Below are 21802 nucleotides of genomic sequence, written 5' to 3'. Positions count from 1 at the left end.
TTCATAAATATCCATAAGAGTACTTGAGTATCAGTTCCATTCCAGCAGAAAATAAAGTCCGATAAAGTTGAACTGCACATATTAGTATGTTACAAACAGTTTGTACTAAAATTTTAGAACTTCTAACCCATTGAATCAAGTCCCTCACGAAACCTATCCAAGCCTTCGTGGGTAAACCAATCTTTTTTCATAAAGTAAGGATACCCTTCCAAACTAAAATCATCTGGAGCGAGACTAAGAAACAATTTAATGAAATAGAGGACAAAGTTCCCACATTCATTACCGTCTCTTTGTTGCGGCACCTTAGGAATCAACAATGGAATTCGAGATATAATATTCTTAGTTTCAGGCCTGTTCGCTGCCTGATAAATGTCTAGCACAAATCTTCTTATCTCCGGTTCAAGTCGCCTTGGATTCGCCATTGCAAGAGAATCTAGCAACAACATGCAAGGTGATCTAGTATTTGTTTGCGAGCTCTCACCAAAATGGCAGAAGATCAAGAGGCTCCAGTGACCCCAGCAAACTATTGGAACAAAAACATATGCCTTTGAGAAAATATTAGCCTTTTTTATCCAAGCCAGCACCTTGTCTTTAGATGATTTACTCCTGTATAGGTTAAACCATAAGCTGTCAAAGTATGTGCAGCGCCTTCTCTTCTCTTCCGAGAAACTCCTCCATATTTTCTCCAAGTATTCACCGAACAATCCACTGTCTAGCTTTTCTCTAGGTTTACAAAGTTCTTCCTCATCATTGGATTTTCTCTTCCTCTTTGATTGCACTTTCTGAGACCTGTCACTCAAATAACAGGACAATGAGTTGGTAACACTTCCTGTCACATCTGTTACAGGCTCACTTTACTTTCCTCAACCACTTTTTTCAGAATTCCTTAACCCAAATATTTTTCATGTTAGATCACTAAGAAATAAAATACTTGAATGTGGAAATCTACCTGAATTCATAAACATGAATCATGATTGGAAGAGTTTGGATCTTATGGTTCTTTCAATCTTCCTCAATCAAAACCTTTCTGCATTCCTAGGCGGCTGTGCAACTTCTCTGATGGAGAAGGAGTTGCTAAGACGGCTTTGGTATGTTGGGGACCGAAATCTAAAAGCACTATTTATATTTAAACATGGCATCCATTAAACCCTAAAGTCCAAATAAAAATAGTATCTAAAGTTCAAAAGATAATATATCTGAAATCCAAAAGATAATTATCTAAAGTACAAAAGATAATATCTGGTTTTATTATCATTTAATTTCAAATCAAAAGTAATTATGACTTATTCAATTTAGCATTTATAACAATAGATGAGATCACCATTATATAAGTCATTTAATTTGAAATGGCATAATTTGTGATTATAATTAATGTATGTATTGCCCACAAACAAATTAGAAAATTAAAATAATTTCCTAACAATCTCCCACTTACGCTATACATATATTTTTTCTAGATATAATCACATCTTATAAACTTTTATGCGCATATTTGAATGCTATTTCCTTTATTACTTTAACAATCTGGTCCGTCTCATATATTAGATATGAAATTACCATAACTTTTATTACATTAATGTACCACGGCAATCACCATCCTAATATACTTAACGACATAGATTAAATTTGGATGAGTAATATAAAAATTACATGCCAAGTGATCTCATGCATGTCTATTTCTAGCTGGTCTAACTTTAAAACTTTATTGAAATCAAACACAAAATAAATATTGCAAAATGAACATTTCACATAATATGAAACAAATCATCAACTTAGTTCTGCAGAAAAATAATTCAATATCTGTCATAGGACATATAGTATAAAATAAACTCCCACTAAACTAAGGCATCACAAATATTGGCACATATTCGAGCAGTGTGCTCATAAAAGACTTTAGAGATCAATCCCTTGGTTAATGGGTTTGCTAGCATATACTCTGTTCCTATATGTTCTGTGAAAATCTTTTTTTTTTTTTACTTTTTCTTTAACAACTAAGAACTTGATGGCTATATGTTTCGATTTTGTCAAGCTTTTATTGTTGTTGGTGTATAGTACTGCTGATTTATTGTCATAAAATATATTTAATGACCTTTCAATGTCATTTACTATACGAAACTCAATGACAAAGTTTCATAACCATATGCCATGAAATCGGAATCAGAGTACTCAATGATCTCCAAATTTTCTGATCTCGATCAGTAAGTGTAACACCCTAATATTCAAATCCTTATGCTCGAGTCATAAGTCAATGATATTACGGTGGTACGACTCTCAGGTGGATTTTTAATAAATAAATATAGGTAATTTCGAAAGGAGTATTAATCGAGAAGCCTGAAAAGAGTTGAAATAAAATCGCGAAGACGTATCTTTCACGTTTCGACAACAAAAGATAAACCGTGAAGCCGAAAATGATATACGGACAAGGCGTAGAGGAGATTAAGAGATAGATAACAGATAGATATATATAACATAAGTAAATAGCCACTAGTCGCGACCCGCGAAGTTTAGGTCGGCTAGGGTACATTATGAAATTAGTTGACAACAGTATATCCTAATCTCTCCCGAAGGAAACATGAGAGCCTCTATAGGCAAATTCAAAGAGTTCAATACATAATATAAACTTTCCAAAACAAAGGTGGAGAGATTCTAATCAAAACACAAAGTAGAGGAAATAAAGATCTTCGCCGTCTCTCAGACGATCCACAACTCACTTCTGAGCACCTGGACCTGTATCTGAAAAACAAGAGATATATACGGAATGAGAACCCTGGGCCCATGGGTTCCCAGTACGGTAAAAGTGCCAAATAAATTCAATGTACTGCAACAAAAACTCACTAAGCATCCTAAACTTCTTCACCAATTATTCATCCTAGGTTCTCGCTAATCCATGAATAGGCAACTGTCATAAGGGAGTGCTAAATCCAATTCATGTTTCACATGTTTTCCAACTCGCTGACTCTTCCACGAATCAGACTCAGAATCATAAGCAAAACCATCACCAGTTGTTCTGCCTCAACAGTTTTATATCAATACATCATCATGGAATCGCATCATCAATTCATCCCATCAAGAACAGCCCTGACACCCACCGACACCAGCATGAGGGGCCTCTCAGTTGTACAAACACAAGCAATACAGGCAAGTAATACACAAACATGATACAAGTAGAACAAGTAGCATATAGTCAGGTAACATGGCATATATGATGTAGAAATCCAAGACAAATGGCAAACCCAAACAATTCAAACATATGCAAATGATGAATGCCTGCCCTATGGCTGATGATATCATCTGTCGGTTATATAGCCAACCCGACATGTCCTGGTAGCTAACCATTGGACAGAAACACCCATTGCGGAGCAAGTAGGTTTGAGCTACAACCCCCTTGCTACTACCCGCTCAACCCAGAGCCAGTGGAATAACCACTACTGCGGCTACTACCCAGGCGGGTGTTTAAAAGCTCAACCTGGAGTGAGTGGATTCACCACTACTGCCGCTACTACCCAGGCGTCACAATCTCTGACCTGGAGCAAGTGGGACGAACCACAACCCTTGCTACTACCCAGGTATCTCAAGCATTGGCCCGGAGCAAGTGGGACGAACCACAACCCTTGCTACTGCCCAGGTATCTCAAACATATATTCATTCAATCTCAATTCATATTATCAATATTCATTGTTACCAAATCTCAAACATTAACTTGGAGCAAGTGGGACGAACCACAACCCTTACTACTATCCAAGTATCACAAATAAACATTTATTCATAATCACCCTTCATTATTATCAATTCTCAGACAATGACCCAGAGCAAGCGGGACGAACCACGACCCTTGCTACTACCCAGGTATCACAAATACACATTTATTCAAAACTCCATGATTAAACTCGTTTATCATAATCCTCCTTTCCCGTCTCATACCCGGAGCAAGTGGACAACGCCACTGCCTACTACCCGGGGTCGCACATCACATTTCAATATTTTTTCATTATTATCCATTTAACATATTCATTCATTAATCATATATGCATTTATACTCAGCCATAGACAATAATGGCTTTGCCGTAACCCGGCAATAACTCAGCCATCCGGCTCATGGTCCAATCAAGAACGGGCCATTTATCAATAAATATAGCCCTCCGGCTCATGGCATACACAGTACTTCCACCGTCATCCTCCATATCTCATATAATCATCTTTGATCATAACTTTTCCCCTTGCTTCACTCGCAAGTTACCATATCCCCTAGCTCCTTTCTCATTGCTAGGCATATCATAATGATTTAATACATAAGAGGTGAGATCGGAGGCTTAGAAGTATGAGATTTGGTTTTACAAACTCAAAAATCAACTTTGGCATAAAAACAGGGCCACGCGTACGCGCACTCCACGCGCACGCGTGGATGACCAAAAACTCATCGACACGCAAGCGCCATATGCACGAACGTGCGGGTTGAAAAATATCCAAACGGCGCGCAAGCGTCAGCCACGCGTACGCGTGGGTGCTCTTGCGCCCAGGCACAAAACTGGCACAATCCTGGCACAACTCTCTGAAAAATGGCTGGGCAATTGGTGCAGCGCATCGACGCGCCCGCGCACACCATGCGCACGCGTGGATGGTGCTTTCTGGAAGAACGGCGCGCACGCGCCAAGTGCGCCTACGCGCGTAGGGTCGTTCTGCTAAAAATTTTCTAAGTTAAAAGGTGCAGAATTTACAGATTCAACCCCCAATCTTCCGACGGTCATAACTTTCTCATTTTAAATCATTTTTCACCCGTTCTTCGAACGGCATGGACATCCCGGATCCAATTTCATTTCTAAACAGATTTGGCAGAAAACAGAGATCCGTAGTCCAGGTTATGTCCCGTCAAAGTATGCCAAAAAAAACCATGTTTTCATACAAAACCACAAAGTGCCATTTTCAAAACAAGCCATTTTCAACTCTTTCCAAAGTCAATCAAAACATGCCAATTTCAACCCTTTTTGAAATCAATCAAAATGTACCAAAATCAACATCAAACCATCCTCAACTCACACATTGACACTTTCTCAAACTCAAACACATTTACATATCATATACTCTTCCTCATGCCAAATTTCAACAACACTATTTCCAATCAACCATCATTATACATAATCAATATCATACTCACTATCACGTGGTTTCACCCACAAATCAACCTTAATCACTCCTCAAGTATATATCACAACATACATATCTCTAATGCATCATAATACCACCAAGGCATCAATAATCATAATCACATATATGACCACATAATATATCTCAACCAAAACCAAACATGCCTCATCTATATAATTTCACCCAAATTTACCAAATTCCACACTTCAACTTCTCAAACCATATTGTTCAATAACCAACCCAATCATTCATATATTCATTATCTGAAATTCATCCAATCACTTGTGTCATCATACAATGCACACATCAACTTACCTTTCTTACCTTTCCCCGGCCTCCGGCCCAAAATTCACGGCCTCCGGCCCAATTTCACAATTTAAATGGATAAACCACAAATCAATACTCATTACCCAGTACATCAAATTCTCAATACACCAAGCATACAAGGCTACACAATCCTCAACCCAATCATTAATTCACATTACATACTGATGGTTCTATTTAAACTTGAGAAGGGGGGTTGAATCAAGTTAGCTTAAAACTTTAAGTTTTAAACTCTGTTTTTGCTGTTGCTCGAGTTGCAGGAGATTATTTGAAATAGTCTCATACCCAGAAAGTTAAAAGTGCAGAGAAGAGGAGAAAGAGGCCAACATGTATCCTGGTTCGGATTCTTTGTGCCATGAATCCTACATCCAGTCTCCACCACAAACCATGGTGGAATTTTCACTATAATTCTCAGGTTACATACACCAATACTATTGAATTACTCCCTAATTCAACTAGTATCTACCCCTAAGCTTTCTTCACCAAAGCTTAGCAACCCCAAAGTGCTATCCCAACTTGGAAGGGGAATCTACACAGATTCAATTCTCACCAAGTGCTAACCCAACTTGGCAAGGGGAACTAATCCTAGTTCATAAATCCAAATTACATCAGAAAAACAAACAGTGGCTATTTCTGCATCACTCTTGCCTTTTCTCTCTTGGCTTTTGATCCTCACATGATTGCCTTTTTCAAAACAAAGAATAACGCAAGACAGCCATAACAATAACTCAGAATTAAGCTTGAGTAGAAGAAAGAGATTTCAGCTCTATGTTAGAGAAGGTGCTCTGAATGTGTGTGCTCTCTTTCTTGACTTGAAATGATGGAATGAGTCTTTTTATATATCTTCAGCTTGCTTAGAATTTCTGCCTCTTCCATTTCCTTGTGCCAGCTGCTCGTTGGCGCTGTCCTTGATGGCATGCAGTCCTTTCTTTCTCTTGCTTCACCACCTCAGCTGCTGGAGTAGCTCGACCACTACCTCTGCTGTCCTTGGTGTTTCTTTCTTCCTTGGCATGCTCTTCTTTTGCATCCTGCTCCATGATCTCTGCCATACGAGGAGCTTCACCCACTACCTCTGCTGCTTAGCAAGTTTGTGTTTTGCTTTTCCTTTGCTGAAATTTGCTTTACTGTTTGTCCTTGGAGAGGTGAGAGTCCTTGTGTCTTGTTGCTTTGCTAGAGCCCCAGCTGTCCTTGATGTTGACAGATGTCCTTTTCTTTCTTTTCTTCTTTTGCCAACACATAGCCTTTTATTCTTTGCTGAACGGTGCAATGAGCTTTGGCTCTTTTACAATTGCTGAATGGTGCAATAGGGATATGGACTTGTGCATTTACTTGGAGCATTAAGGAAACAAGTAGCATTGTTTGGCTTGTGAGATAGTTAATGGGCCTGCCACAATAAAACACTCATTAAACAATATTGGGCTTTTCACCCAAAACAATGTTTGTCATCATAACATAACCCAAAATAAAAAACTAGACTCAACACATACCAACTATGCATATTAGCACCAATCATTTACGCAATCTAATCTTAATCCTAGGGGCATCTAGCCTAGGAATTCTCATCACAATACACGGTACTTAAATAAAACTTAAACCGTACCTCTTGTAGCCAAACCAATTGAGTCTCTTCTTTGGAAGTCTTCACCAACCTTAACTCCAAGCCTTACCAAAGCTCCTCAAGCAATACCAATCTCCCAATTGTGCACCAACATCACCAAATACACTAACATAACCAATATCACATACATACATCAACCTAGGGCTCATAAAAATGACAAATCACAAGGGTTTGAGCACTTCTTACCTCAGCCTATATGAAGTAGGGATAGAACCCACTTAGAATCCATGTTGGAGTATCCCTAAACACCCAAAATCACAAGATTTCAACACTAACTACCCAAAAACGTGTAACAGTGGAGAATTTCGAAAACTGGGCAGAGATGAATGAAATACTCACCACCAAACTTAGATAGAATTGTAGAGGATGAGAAGAGCAACGCGTGGCCGCAAACGGCTCGTCAATCGGAGCTCCGTAGCTCAAGTTATGGTGGTTTGAAGATCAAAGAGAGTTAAGTTTTCTCTCTTCTCTTCTCTCTTCTCAATTTCAGCGCCCCAGCCCTTCTTTTTAGGGTAAAATGAGCTGAAATGCTCATAACTAATGTTTATATATGTTGGGTCTTGGGTCCACTTAGGCCCGGTTCACTTATTTTTGTCCGTTGGCCCAATTTTGGGCCAAAACCTTTAAGATTAGCGCTCTAAATCGCACTTTAAATATTTCTACCTTCCCTAATTATAATTCCTCATTTCTTAATCTCATTTACTCATAATCAATTTTCTTAGCTGTAGTACCAGACAGATCTCAGCCGGTACTGCCGGTCAAAATTCTACTGCGCGCTTTTACGCAGAAAACTATGTTTTTCGACTCAGAAAAATTCACTGAATCTAAATATCATATTTAGATGATCAAATTCCAATTGCCGAATCTTCCAACCATATTCGCTCCCATTTAACTTATTATTTAATTAATTTTGGTTAGACCGGGTATTACAGTAAGCATGTAATCTTTTGTTCTCTTCAGATAATGTATTATGCGTTTAACAACTATTCAATGATTCATGTTCGGATTGCTCAAGTATCTATCCAATACTCCCACTATAAATGATATATCAGGACGTGTGCATACTTGAGCATACATTAAGCTCCCTAGTGTTGATGCATAAGATTTATCATGCATTACTGTCCTCTTAAGCTCATTTTTAGAGCATTGCTTGAGACTGAACTTGTCTCCTTTAGCTACAGGTGTATCCATTGGTCTACAACCTTTCATGCTATATCTACTTAAAATCTTTTCGATATAGTTCTTTTGTGATAATCCAAGAATACCTTGAGAGCGATCTCTTGATATCTCGATTCCTAATACAAAAGAGCCATCACCGAGATCTTTCATTTTGAATTTGTTCGATAGAAATTTCTTAGTTTTATGCGACAAGCCTATATCGTTACTGGCAAGTAACATATAAGACCAAAAATATGTATTTACTCCCACTGAACTTGCGGTATACACATTCATCTATAATATTTATCTCAAAATCATATGAGGTAATGACTTGATTAAATTTGTGATACCATTGACGGAAAACTTGTTTGAGACCATAGATGGATTTTCTCCTTTTTCTGTTAGATCTCCTTAATAACATTTTTTGAGGTTGTTGAGCTTGCTGTATGGGTTGAGGTTGAGGAGGATTCTCATTATTTTCTTGTATTGAGCAACAAAAATATTTTTATTATTCTCTTGTACTGTAACTAGGAGAGAGAGAGAGAGAAGTGGTGACGAGCTCAACAATGACGGTAACGGGATAAGCAGCGATGGCGACATGAGCTGTGAAGGAAGATGGAAACTGTGAAGGGGTAGACGGCGATGGGCTCAGCAACGACGATGACGAAAGTTATGATGTTTTTTTTGAAGAAGCCGAGAAGAAGAAAACTTTGGGTGAGGATGATTGGGTTTCTCTTGCATGGGTATAGAGTATGGACTAAAGCTGTGAATCACTAAATCTGTGATGTGAGGCAAATCCTAATTCCTAAAAAGTGTTTATATGTATATATTCGGGGTGGGTACACTTTAAACCCGACCATGCTCTGTCCTAAGCAAAATTTACCCCGACTCGGGTCAAGTTATTACCCTCCCCAATCGGGTATATACGGGTCGGGTACCCGCGTATTTGGGTACTCCTGCCAAGTCTAACCATGTCTTGATGCTCCATTTATTAAGGGTTTACCACTAGCTAATGGATTGCTATACACACAAGACGAGATTCTAACTCCTAATAGTTGTTTAAGCGGACGAGTGAGATGATCACTCTAGCTACAAACTCAAATTGATTAAGAAAATACTAATTATTTTTAATATTTTAATATTAAAAATTCTAAAAGTTTAATTTTAATTATAACTTTGTAAAATATTTATAATAATAATTACTATATATATATTTGATTTAATTTTTTAATAAAATTTTTTATATAATTTTATGTATTATCTCGTACAGGATACAGAAACATACACTAGTTATTATTAAATTTCAATATGAGGTATATTTGTAAATTAGTTTTTGTATATATTAAAAAAATTCAAAAGACTTGAGCTTACTAAAGACAGACCCCATAAAAAATAACGGATCCCACCACAAAATTAGTGAACCAAAATAAGCAATATAATGAAGTACAATTTATATAAATTATAATTATAATATGTTTTAATGTTTTATTTTTTTTAAAGAAAAAAATGACTCAACATTGAAGAATAGAGTTCATTACAAATTCGAAAAACAAATACAGGAATAATAGAAAAAAAGTGCTCAACAAAAATTTTAGTATTAGATAAAGAATATCTAATTTTTCATATTAGTTAAAAAATATCTAATTTTCTATATGGATTTCGGGTTATACATTGCAATTAATTAAAAAAACTAGTTAAGATTATTAAGGTAAAAAGTAATATCTTTTTAAGTGTCTAAATAAGAGTTAATATTTAAAATAATTTCTGAAATTTGTCTCCAAACTTAATTTAACTCTCAAAATTTTAATTGACTCTAATTGTATTATAAAATTTTGACCGGTGCTTCAATTTGACCTTTTTTTCGTTTTTCGTCACTAAAAAGCTGACCTATTAATTTTAAATGACACCTACAAAAAAAAAATCAATGAATATGATACAATTATGTGCAATCAACACAACACAACAAAGCAAAGAAAGTAATGTAAAGTCAACAACAAACTCATTCTGATCCCACTACAAACACTAAAATAAAATATTAAAATTAAAATTAAAATCATACTTTGACATAAACACAAGAAAAATCAAGATCATAACTAAATCATGAATTTCTTCTTAAATGAATCCATAACAACCAAAAAAACCAAAATCAACCATAATCATCAAAAAGAAGAAAAAGAAGAACATCAATTACATAAAAAGAATATCAAACTTCAAAAAATTGTTTTCCATTTTTTTCCATTCACCTTACCAATAATATTTTCATGACCACTAACTTCATCAATTAGAAATCTATAATGAACAATTTACATATTTTTTCACCTTAAATTATCAGAAAATTTAATAATATCACTATATATCGAGTAGCATAGAAAAACAGCTTTAAAGAATAACTGACTTTTTTATTTTGTTATTACCAAGTATTAGAAAACTGATAAGAACTGAACTAAACAGGGAGATAAAATATATGTACATTACAGATATACTATTAGAGAAACATGAAAGAATAAGATTGTCTTTTTAAATTAATCAAGGAGTAATACAATTTTTTTAACAATGGTTGCTCCAGTAAATAAATATATGTAATTTCAACCGAAAAATACTGGACAGATAATTAAATTAAAATGGGATATAAAGGAATAAGATTATCATTTTAAAATAGAATATGAAGAATCAATGACTGCTCAAATGAACAAAGAATTGAAAGATTCAGTTGATCACAACCACATACATGCAAAAAAATTAAACCCTAGCATACAAGAACTCTACCATCATCAACAACCATAATCAACCATAGTCCCCCAAAATTTTACTGATGAAGTAGAACGAAAAAAATGAAGAACAACCCATAGCCAACATTTTGAAAAAAACATAACAATGTATGTTGAAAGCAACGATTTTGTTACTAATTTGTTTTTGAAGAGATGATGATTCTCAGGTAATTAGTCTTCACAATGGAAGGGCAAAATAAGTTAGAAAAGCTTCAAACCTCAGTTACAGTGACAACCATGATTTTTCTCTGAAGCCTGAAGGTACGTATACGAAGGGAGGAGGAGGAAGAAGAAGGGTTAATTGGGGTTTCACTTTTCAAGTGGTTAATGTTTGGGTTTTGGTTTAACCCCCTCTCTCATGTCACACCACATCGTTTCTAAGTATTTTCGGCGCCAAAAGTTAAACGACGTCGTTTTGACAGTGTCAGGTGTTATTTAAAATTGTTAGGTTAGCTTTTCGGTGACGAAAAACGACGGAAGGACCAAATTGAGGCACGGATCAAAATTTCAGAGTACAATTAGAGTCAATTAAAATTTTGAGGGCTAAATTAAATCGGAAGTCACATTTCACGAGCCATTTTAAGTATTAACTCATTTAAATAATGTACCTAAGCTATTGGAATTTTAAAATAGGTCAACTCTTTAAAATATTGACCAGTTTATTAGAATGTGACCTAGAACAAATAAATGGTCGCACTAATCTTGTTGGGTGCAAACTTTTTATTTATCAATTCTTTCTTTTAATTTTTATCTTTATTTTAATAATAACAGTAATACAAATATAAATTTTTTTGCTGACATGATGCTTAAATTTTGAGTTTAAAGATTTATTTTTTTAGATTTTTCTCATATTTTTTATTTTTTATTGTAACATTTAATTGTGTTTGAAAATTTAAATAGTGCTTCTTCTCACGCAAACCTTGTTGATTGCAATAAAAGAACTTCCGCACGATATTCCCTTCCTCATTTTTCACAGAATCACCCTTTCGTACAGTGAATCCAGTTGCCTTCGCAAAAGTCACATATGCTTTGTACGCCTCTTCCACACTATTATACTCAGCTGATTCCAATGCGGCGGCAGTTAAAACCGCTGATCTCAATTCTTTGTCACCATGTTGTGTGTCAGCCGTAATGTGTATTCCTGTTGGTACCGGCATGGAATCCTCATCACCAGCCACTGAACCATCTTCTCTATCCCCCGCTGCCGATTGACTTTCCTCTGTCTCTAGTGACCGTGCAGCACTTCCTTCATCATCATCCGTTGAGTCCGTGCTCCATCCATCAGTCCATTGGACGGAGAAATCAGAACTTCCTTCTCCATGGCTTTCCATCTCAAATCGGCAGCACTATGTAAAGAAATTCTCATTTTCAAAAAGGCTAACTATTAATACCAAAGACCAGGGACAAGATATCTGATTAGCAGAACGGCTAACAAGATAGATTGCTAGCGGAATTAAATTAAATACTACAATTAAATTAAACACAATCAACAAGACAAAAACAACATGCAGGATATTGGCTACGAAAGAACATGATAACATGGTGCGATGAATTAAATTAATAACTGGCAACACCACAAAGCACTATGCACCATCATGGCTAACAAGGAAGATGATAAATTCATCCATTGAATTAAACTAATTAATTTAAATTAACCATAACGGCTAAGAATAAAGATGAACTCATTTGCTACAATAAACTAATTACAATCCACACCACAAAAAAAAGTATGCAGGTCACGAAGTTAGTGTAAATGCTCTTCACACTGAGCAATTCTTCTTGGGATTTAACTGGGCATTTAAGTTGGCAACATGCAGATTCATCGTCAATTATACAAGAGACGAATGTGATGTAAATAATAAAACAAATCAAAGGTTACACTTACCTCAGATCGAAGGCGACTTCGGCATCGATAGCCACCCACACGGCGGCGAATGTCGCGGACCTGAAATGAGGCTGAGTGCCTGCGTATACTGCTTTACGGATTGCACCCTACCAACAAAAAGGTACACAGCCGCACATCGCAGGACACTTCGATGTCGTCAGCCACCCTAACCTCTGCGATTGTTGCGGACCTGGAACGATGCAATAGTGGCTGAATCTGCTACTGTACCAAATGCGCCCGAACCACAAGATGATCGACAACTAGAATCCTCCCCCGAAACAACCCGGGGGCTGACTCATGAAACCACCGGTTAATAATTCACCGCCAACAATGGTCCAAGTTGATCGCAACATGAACTCCGGGTGATGGTCGCCGTCCACAGCAAACCTTTCAAACTCAAGCGTGGAGAGCTTTTTGGTCATTTAGGTTTTTTTGGGTAGCTTTTTGAAATTCCTAATTGGCCCTTCCCCTAAATCTAATTAACTCTCAAGATAATGTTCCTAATTTACCATCTAAATTTTTTACCTGGTATAATTACCTAAGTTACTATGGTCAGCAAAGTCAAACAAATCTTTGAGTCTCTACTTACTAAGCCACATGCCAGCATTCATTTGGTTTGGCCCACTTAATCACCTTAGCCACAAAAAAATATAAGCCACCAGAGCCTGCACCATATATATATATATATATGGGAGAAGTTGGATGAAATCAGTAAAGAAAAGTGAGCCATTAGATGAAATCTCGCACCATTAAAATCATCATTGATAACTATTTGATGGCTACAAATCACAAAAGTTGCTGTCCCCCTAACACTCCTCATATATATACACCTCTGTCGGCCTGCCATGTACACCAGAATTTTCCATAGGATTTAGCAAGGTTCTCAGGCTCAAGCATGGCAATCGTCTCTGGAACTCTTGGGCTTATCAATAAACCTAACTTGACCTGCACCATCCAAATCAGCCTCTATGACACAGAAAAAGACAAAAGAGAATGAAAGTGAAAAACCTGATAAGCATGAGAGTGCCAAAACTTCTTCTCCTCATTAGTCAGATCCTCAAAGATTCTATCAAAAGTAATGTACTCCACACCTAGCACACATTCATATGGAGCGAGCGAGTTAGTTTGAATAACAAGGAAAAACATGCATGCATGCATTATGCATGGGGAGTGAGGGAGTAATCAGACCAAGGAAGCGGGCGTTGGCGTCGTCCAGTGGGCGGAGCTTGAAAAAATTTTTTGGAGGAACCAAAAAATTTAACAAAAATAATTAAAAAATTATATAATAATATTTATATTAAAAAAAATTGTAAATATAATTAGTTTTTAAATTTGTTATTAATACGTGCAACTATATATAGTTAAGGTTAACTAATTAAAAAACTAAAGCTGATTTTGGTTAACTAAAAATTTAGTTTAAGTTAATAAACCAAATTAATTTTAAATGATAAAATTAGTTATCAATCGGTTATAAAATTAATACATTAGTTTAAAAAATAAACATTAAATTTTAAAAAATAATAGCTTTTGTTTACAAAAAAAAAACTAATTTTTGCACATAAAAAATATTTTTTAATCTAAAAACTGATTTTTTTTAAGAAACTATTTTTTAATTATACAAATAAATTATAATTTATAAGTTAATTTTTAACATTCTAAAACATTAATTTATTTTTAAAAACATCTATTTTTCAAAAGTCTCAAAACTAGTTATCTTTATTGTTATTTCTATTACAATCAAATAATATATTGCACCAAAATAAAATTTTAACTTTCTAATAAAATAAAATATCAAAATCTATTAATGTATATAGTGCTAATACTACAATGACGTTTAGTTTGCAATGTTGATTTAAAAAATAAAATAATGACTATTTATTAGCATGTGACATACTACTAGTTAGACTACAGTTTTTATTGTTCTAAAAATAAATAAGATGGAAATATATGAACTTAACCATATGAATTAACCTTATTTTATGTGAAAAGGAAATACTAATTTTTTTACAAAATCTTTGTGGGGGCAATGGTTGCCCTAGCAAAGTTCCGCCATTGGCGTCGTCGGAGTCGTACACATTCGGGGCATATAATATTATCTTCTTATTCTATACTTCTCATCCTATTTATATGGATATTACCAACTAATTTCATAAATATTTCATCTACTAACTACTAACCATTACTAACTTTAACTTTCAACTACTAACAACACTAATAATATTTTAATATGTCCTCACAAGTTGGTGGATGAAAGATGTCAATAATCTCCAACTTGGATAAATTTTGATAAGATGGTTGAAGAAGAGGCGTCCGGCGTAGAAGAAGAGGCATGTGGAGCGAGATGCAGAGGAAGAAGGAAGACGCGTGTGTAGCAGGCTGACAATTCTGATCATGACGAAAAGGAGAAACAAAACTACTGCTCTAATTCTGTGTTTCATTTTCAACACATTCCCCTCAATTCCTCTAAAACTGTTACTTAGAATTTTTTTTATCAATAATAGACTTATCATTGTAATTATTTTTTAGTAAGGGTGACCACTCAAATAAAGACGCATATTTTATTTTTTGCTAAAGATGTTTCTATGTCGTATTTTAATTGATTTCTGTATAATTTATTCGGTGTTCCTCATCATATATTATTAAATTTCTCAAAAGATTTTCTTTCCAAAAACAATAAAAATATTTAATTTGGACTAAAACCAAATATATATATATATATATATATATTAAACAAGTTCTTAAAATTTTTACAAATAAAAAAATAATTTATTTATATTCGTACAATATATAAAGTAATTACTATATTATAGATTAAAATTTACTAATTTAAATTTTGTTTTCATTTTTAATATAAGTATTAGAAATAAATAATTTTTTTATAACAAGATGTAGTATAATAAAATATATATAATATTAATTATTTTTTAAAAAATTCTGAAAAAATGGTTTTTTTCTAATAAAGTGTTATTAGAAAATTAATATTATAAAAGCTAATTTCAACCAATATGATATAATAGGTTATTAAATATATTTAATACAAAACACATTGAATATAAATTTTTATTGAGTTTAAATTTTAAATAATTTTTAATTGAATTTTGAATATTTTTATTTTAAAGAGTTAGAATATTTTAACATTATCTTTAATTTTTCGTATCTTTTTAATTGAGTCTTTGATTTTTAAATTATAAACTTTATTTATAATTAAGAGTAATGTTTTAACACCACCAATTAGTCACACATATAAAAATACCAGAACAATTCTATTGTCATAATTATAATCTAATTTTATAAGCAATAAAATACAATGAAACTATATATAAGTAATATAACTAAATTTTATCTACATCTATAGTCACATTTCATAAATAATATAATCAAATTATATTATGTTTATGATTAAAATATGAATAAAAATACAAAAAATTATCATGATGGTTAATTTTTTTTGTTCATAATTTTTTTATTATTTTTGTTGTGAAAAGTTTAATTATTTTAATAATTAATTATTTTTTAAAAAAGATAATTGAATAACACAAAAAAGTCTTATTAAGAGTAATTTATTTATATATATTAAAAAATAATTGAATAATTATATACGGTAAAAAATTAATATTATTAAAAAATAAAAATAAAATTTATTTTAAAATTAAAAATAAAATTTATTTAAAAATAAAATTAAAAATCATGTTTTTTTTCTATTTTTTTAAATTTTATCTACGAGTAATTCTATAAATATTTTATGATGAATAAAAATATTAAACTCGTACTAAAATTTATTCTAATAAAATTTATTTTTATTCTACTAAATGTTAAATAAACTATTGAAATGAATTTTGTTTCCTCCATTAGAGAAGAATGATAAACTTCCATACTTTTATTATGTTATGGCAATAATTTGGCCTGTTATTTTTTAATGTACAAAATAATAATAATAATAATAATAATAATAATAATAATAATAATAATAATAATCATAATAATAATAAACATGTATGTCACAGTAAAAAGAGAAGCATGTCAACAAATAATTTATCATCTGAATTATATATGAATCAAATTGATAATATGAGGGCTAACAGTGCAAAAATTGATAACAAGGTTAGGAACTTACAAAACCTTTCTTAGGCTAACGGAAAAAACGTTTATATTTGTGTGATATATAAAACAATTATCATATATATATATATGCGCAAAAAAAGTCCAACTGTTTTAAAGTAAATTTTTTTTAATATTTAATTAAATGTTTTTGTATCTAGTACCTTTTTTTGGCACTTCTTCTTAGTTAAAAATATAATCATTATAATTTTTTAGTTATTATTGTTAGGGGTGTTCACAGATCGGATATGGTTGAAATTTCGATCAAATCCGCACTAAATTCATTATATTAAATTCGATATTCGCACTTTTTATGTTTGGATCAGATATCAAATATATCCATAAAATAAAAAATATTAAAAAATTTTATTTTTATAAAAAAAGTCAATAATCTTTTTTGTTTACTTTTTAAACATATTTACTTCTATTTGATAAGAGTGTGGATCCGATTCGATCCAATCCGATCATCTTATAGATCAGATCATATCCACAAATTACGGATCAGATACGATAAATACCGTGGATTTATGGATATGATCTAATCTATGGACACCCCTAACTACTACTATAGGTTCATTGTTGCAAAAGAATGTTTTTTTTTTTTATATTATAAACTATTATTAGATCTTAATTACCATTAAAACAACTTAATTGTCAACAAAGAGATAATACTTATTGGTCTCTAGAATTATGTTCGTATTTCAATCTAATTTTAAAAATTTCGATTTACTCAATTTAGTCTCCCAACTTAATAGTTATGACTCACATTAGTTCCTGATCTTATTTTTGTCACAGTCTCACAAAATCGTTAACAACATGCTGAGATGGACTAACGACTGCTACATTATACGTTCTAGCGACTATTTAATGTGACAATTGAAATTTTTTTCACCTTAATTTTTTTTCAACTAAACACTTAAAATCCTAATATGAATCACGGATACCTAAGTTAAAAAATCAAACTAAGTAAATTGAAACTTTAAAAATCAGACTAAAGCTCGAATATAACTTCAGACAGAACTTTAACTTATGTAGTGATTAATTTAAATGAGAATAAAATAAATCAAAATTCAACATAATTTTTATCAATGTTTTCAAATTCAAAATTTTTATACCAAAATTAACTAGAAATTCTCTTTAAATTAAAATTTTAATAAAATAGTGACTTTAATTATCTTAACCAATGTTCTAATTAATTACTTTTATGTCTTAAAAAAACTGTATATGAGAAGAAAATAATTAATTTGTCTACTTTAATAAATAGTTATTTTACTAAAATGAAAGAAACTATTTTTTTAAAATTTTTTAAGAACTAATTAATATTATATATATTTGTTGCACTATATTTAGTTATAAAAATTTTATTTATTTCTAATGCTTATATTAAAAATGAAAAAAAAAATTTAAATTAGTGAATTTAATCTATAATATAATAATAATATAGTAATTATTTTATATATTGTATGAATATAAATTAATTATTTTTTTATTTGTAAAAATTTTAAGAGGCTTGAGCTTGTTCTATATATATATATTAATGAATGTGATATTTTTTTTGTATAAATAATTTTAAAAAAATCTAATAGTTAATCTATTATCTTTTTGGTTTTAGTCCAAATTAAATGTTTTTTATTGTTTTTGGAAAGAAAATCTTTTGAGAAATTTAATAATATGTGATGAAGAACACCGAATAAATTATATAGAAACCAATTAAAACACAACATGAAAACATCTTTAGCAAAAGATGAAATAGGCGTCTTTATCTGAGTGGTAACCTTTAATAAGAGTACATAAAGAGTACATAGTATATAAAGTGTAATAACTCAACAAATATTTTTTAAGGAAATTTTTCATTCTTTTCAACAATTAAGTTTTTTCTCTTAATCCCTTTTGATTTATCAAACTATCAACATCACAGCTTGAACAGCTTAGCGCATAAAATTTTTTTCAGAAACTATTTCTGCCAAAAGGGGAAAAGAGTTCGTATCAATGCTATCCAAAAATGTTTCCGGGATACTCGCCATATTACTGTGGATATCCCAAGATTGAATGTTAGCATCATGAATAATAGTTAGGTTACTTCCTCTTTTTTTCTTTTTTTTTTTTGGTGTCGGTTATACTACTCTTATAGGATTTGATTTTCATTTTTTTTAATAAATTTACTTAGATTGTAAAGTTGTTTTTTTGTTAACTCTTTGTTTGAGTTTCAAGTATGCAACTGTAGTGAGGCAAATTGACAAAACTCTATTTAAATTTATAGAATTGAATGATAAAATAGTGGAGTAAGCACTACATAAGAAGAAGACTCTGAAAAGTAAAAAAAGAGAAAAAAAGAAAGTTGAAGAATGAAAAGTTTTATTATCTTTTCGTTGCTATTATCTATGTATATACAAAAATATTAAACATCCTAATCCTAATAAACATACTCTATTTAACCATTTAAATACATCAGAGTATCTCAGGAGTACCTAACAAGTACCTAATTAACAAAATAAAATATTATTTAATATATAACCTTAATTACACAAATCGTCAATGGCGGTCTTGTTTTCAGGGGGCGCATGTAAGAGAAATTGGATCTATCCTTCAACATAATAAGGTGCAGTCTCTGATGGTTGATGCATGCATATTGATGGCTATGGTGGCTATAATGTGTGAATCAATGTGGAAATGACATCTATAGATGTATTTGACAAACACGTTGAAAGAGAAGAAATACGTTAGGACTTCTTAATTTTTAGTTTGGTAAATTTTTTATTCATGAACGCATAAGTGATTTTGCATTTAAAATCATGTTTACAAGAAGTAATAATTTTGAACTTTTACTTTTCACCAACGGGCTTTTAATTATTAACATTCCATCCTTATTTACCTTTTTTTTTTTTGTGACTATCTTTATTTACCTTTTACCAATGTTATCCTTTATGTATGCATGTTATTGTATTATTTATAAAATTTTTATTAGTTGTATTTATATAAACTCTCTTTTTCTATTATTTATTATTTTTATTTTTTGTTAATTATTTATTTTACATCATATATTTTTATAATTGTGATTTTTTTGTATTATTTTTTATTATCTTTTATAATAAGATTTATTAATCTTATTAGGTAAAGTAAATTAAACAAAAAATTAATCATAAATAATAATAATAGTAAAAAATTATAATATACTAAAAAAAGTACTAAGAGTATTAAAAATATACTATATAAAAATATCATAATTTTTTTTTTTATTTATTTCAATCACTACTAAGATAAATATTTAATTTTTTTTATTAATCTTAGTACTCACTAAAAGTTATATTTTGTTAGTTTTAATTAAAAACATATTTTGCCAATTTTTATATGTTATTTTTATTTTAGTATATAAGTATTAATTTTATTATAAAATTAATTAATAAAATTTATTCAAATATCTAAATTAAAATAATAAGATAATATACAAAAATTATTTAAGTTGATGTCTATTTTAATAATTTTGTATCTAAAAGTGATTTTGAGTAGTATAATCCAAACAACATTTATTTTACTATAATCCATTTTATATAAAGATTGCTAAACATAAATCACTTTAATACAAACTTATTTTTTATCAAAATCAAGTTTGCAAAATCAATTTTATACAAATTTTTGTTTGTAAACTATAATCCAAACAGGCAAACACATAGTAACGTTGACTCTTCTAGACACAATAACTCTACTAATTAAAGGTAGTAAATCATTTGGCGCATAAAATTAGAGTAATTAACATGGAAAAAAAATCGATAATGCAATTTCCTGAAAAAAATTGGTAAAGATTGATTCTAGTATAGTAATTAGGGAACTAGGGTTTCAATTGAGATTGGGGTCAAGTATCGGAGTGCTAAGCCCCGGCGCGGCTGAAGTAATAATTTAGTCAATTGCTATTTCCACTAGAAAATAAATTTGGGACTTGATTATTGGCTGAAGTACTAACTACTAACTAAATCTGAATGGGAGAAAATGCTTCCTTTACTTGGTTTATGCTTAATGCTTCCTTTACTTGGTTTATGCTTTTACCTTTGCCTGTTTTGTTACCACCAAGTGGGACTATGTTATCTGTTTTTACTCTCTTTCTCTTTCTTTCCACTTACCAGAGGACTTTTTCAAGCAGGGTCATTATTGAAAACAAGTGACAATGATACAATTTATAACTCTGTTCATGAATTGCTATCCTACTCCTATTCTTTGTATTTACACGTATACTATATTATGTCCTCATTAGCATGCCAGAAGGGCAATCCTCAACTTCAACGCAAGGTCCATGCATTTCTCAGATGCGATAAAGGAGTTAAAGTATCTATTGCTGAGGAATTGGGCAGAGAAAATTCAGGTAGCGAAAATGCTACTGAGTTGAGTGCTGGAGTTAAAATAGCTCAGGAATCTCTTAAATCAAGTTTTTCGGAGCTACAGCCATGTGTCAAGGATCCTCTTCCTGAGGCATTGAATATATTTGATATTGGATCTAAACTTGCACTGAAAAGTACCAATCAAGAACAACCTATTCAAAACAAGGGTGGGGATGTTGATGTATCCAACTCAAATACATGCAGGGATATTGTTCTTTTTCAAACTAAAGATGTTGATCACAAGAAGTCTTCTATTCAACGTCCCAATTTAATAGAGGAGAACAATCCTGCTCATGAAAGCCCCAATTTGATGGAGCAGAACAGCACTGCTCATAGTTATGAGGTAATAATGTTTTTATTAACTATTATAATCTGGGAGCATAGATCTTGAGGGTGGTATCTATTTCAAGGTAACTTTTTTCAATTAAGGAAAAAATGT

The 21802-nt window shown here is 31.8% G+C and overlaps 1 protein-coding gene across 1 annotated transcript; it reads right to left on the bottom strand.

The window, feature by feature from the left end:
- Nucleotides 1-113: 113 nt before the first annotated feature.
- Nucleotides 114-13317, bottom strand: LOC107619902 (uncharacterized). Its single transcript, XM_021113692.2, has 6 exons — nucleotides 13283-13317; nucleotides 13086-13185; nucleotides 12896-13002; nucleotides 12402-12438; nucleotides 11953-12356; nucleotides 114-852 (listed from the first exon to the last, which is right to left on the bottom strand). Exons 1-6 carry the CDS (start codon nucleotides 13315-13317, stop codon nucleotides 123-125), a joined length of 1413 nt encoding a protein of 470 aa, XP_020969351.2. The 3' UTR covers nucleotides 114-122.
- Between the last annotated feature and the right edge of the window lie 8485 nt (nucleotides 13318-21802).

The sequence above is a fragment of the Arachis ipaensis genome, chromosome B10 (genome assembly GCF_059453495.1).
Source record: "Arachis ipaensis isolate K30076 ecotype BB chromosome B10, ASM5945349v1, whole genome shotgun sequence".
NCBI classification, from domain to species: Eukaryota; Viridiplantae; Streptophyta; class Magnoliopsida; order Fabales; family Fabaceae; genus Arachis; species Arachis ipaensis.
Note: the sequence above shows the minus strand (reverse complement) of the source record. Positions and strands in the feature narration are given on the sequence as shown.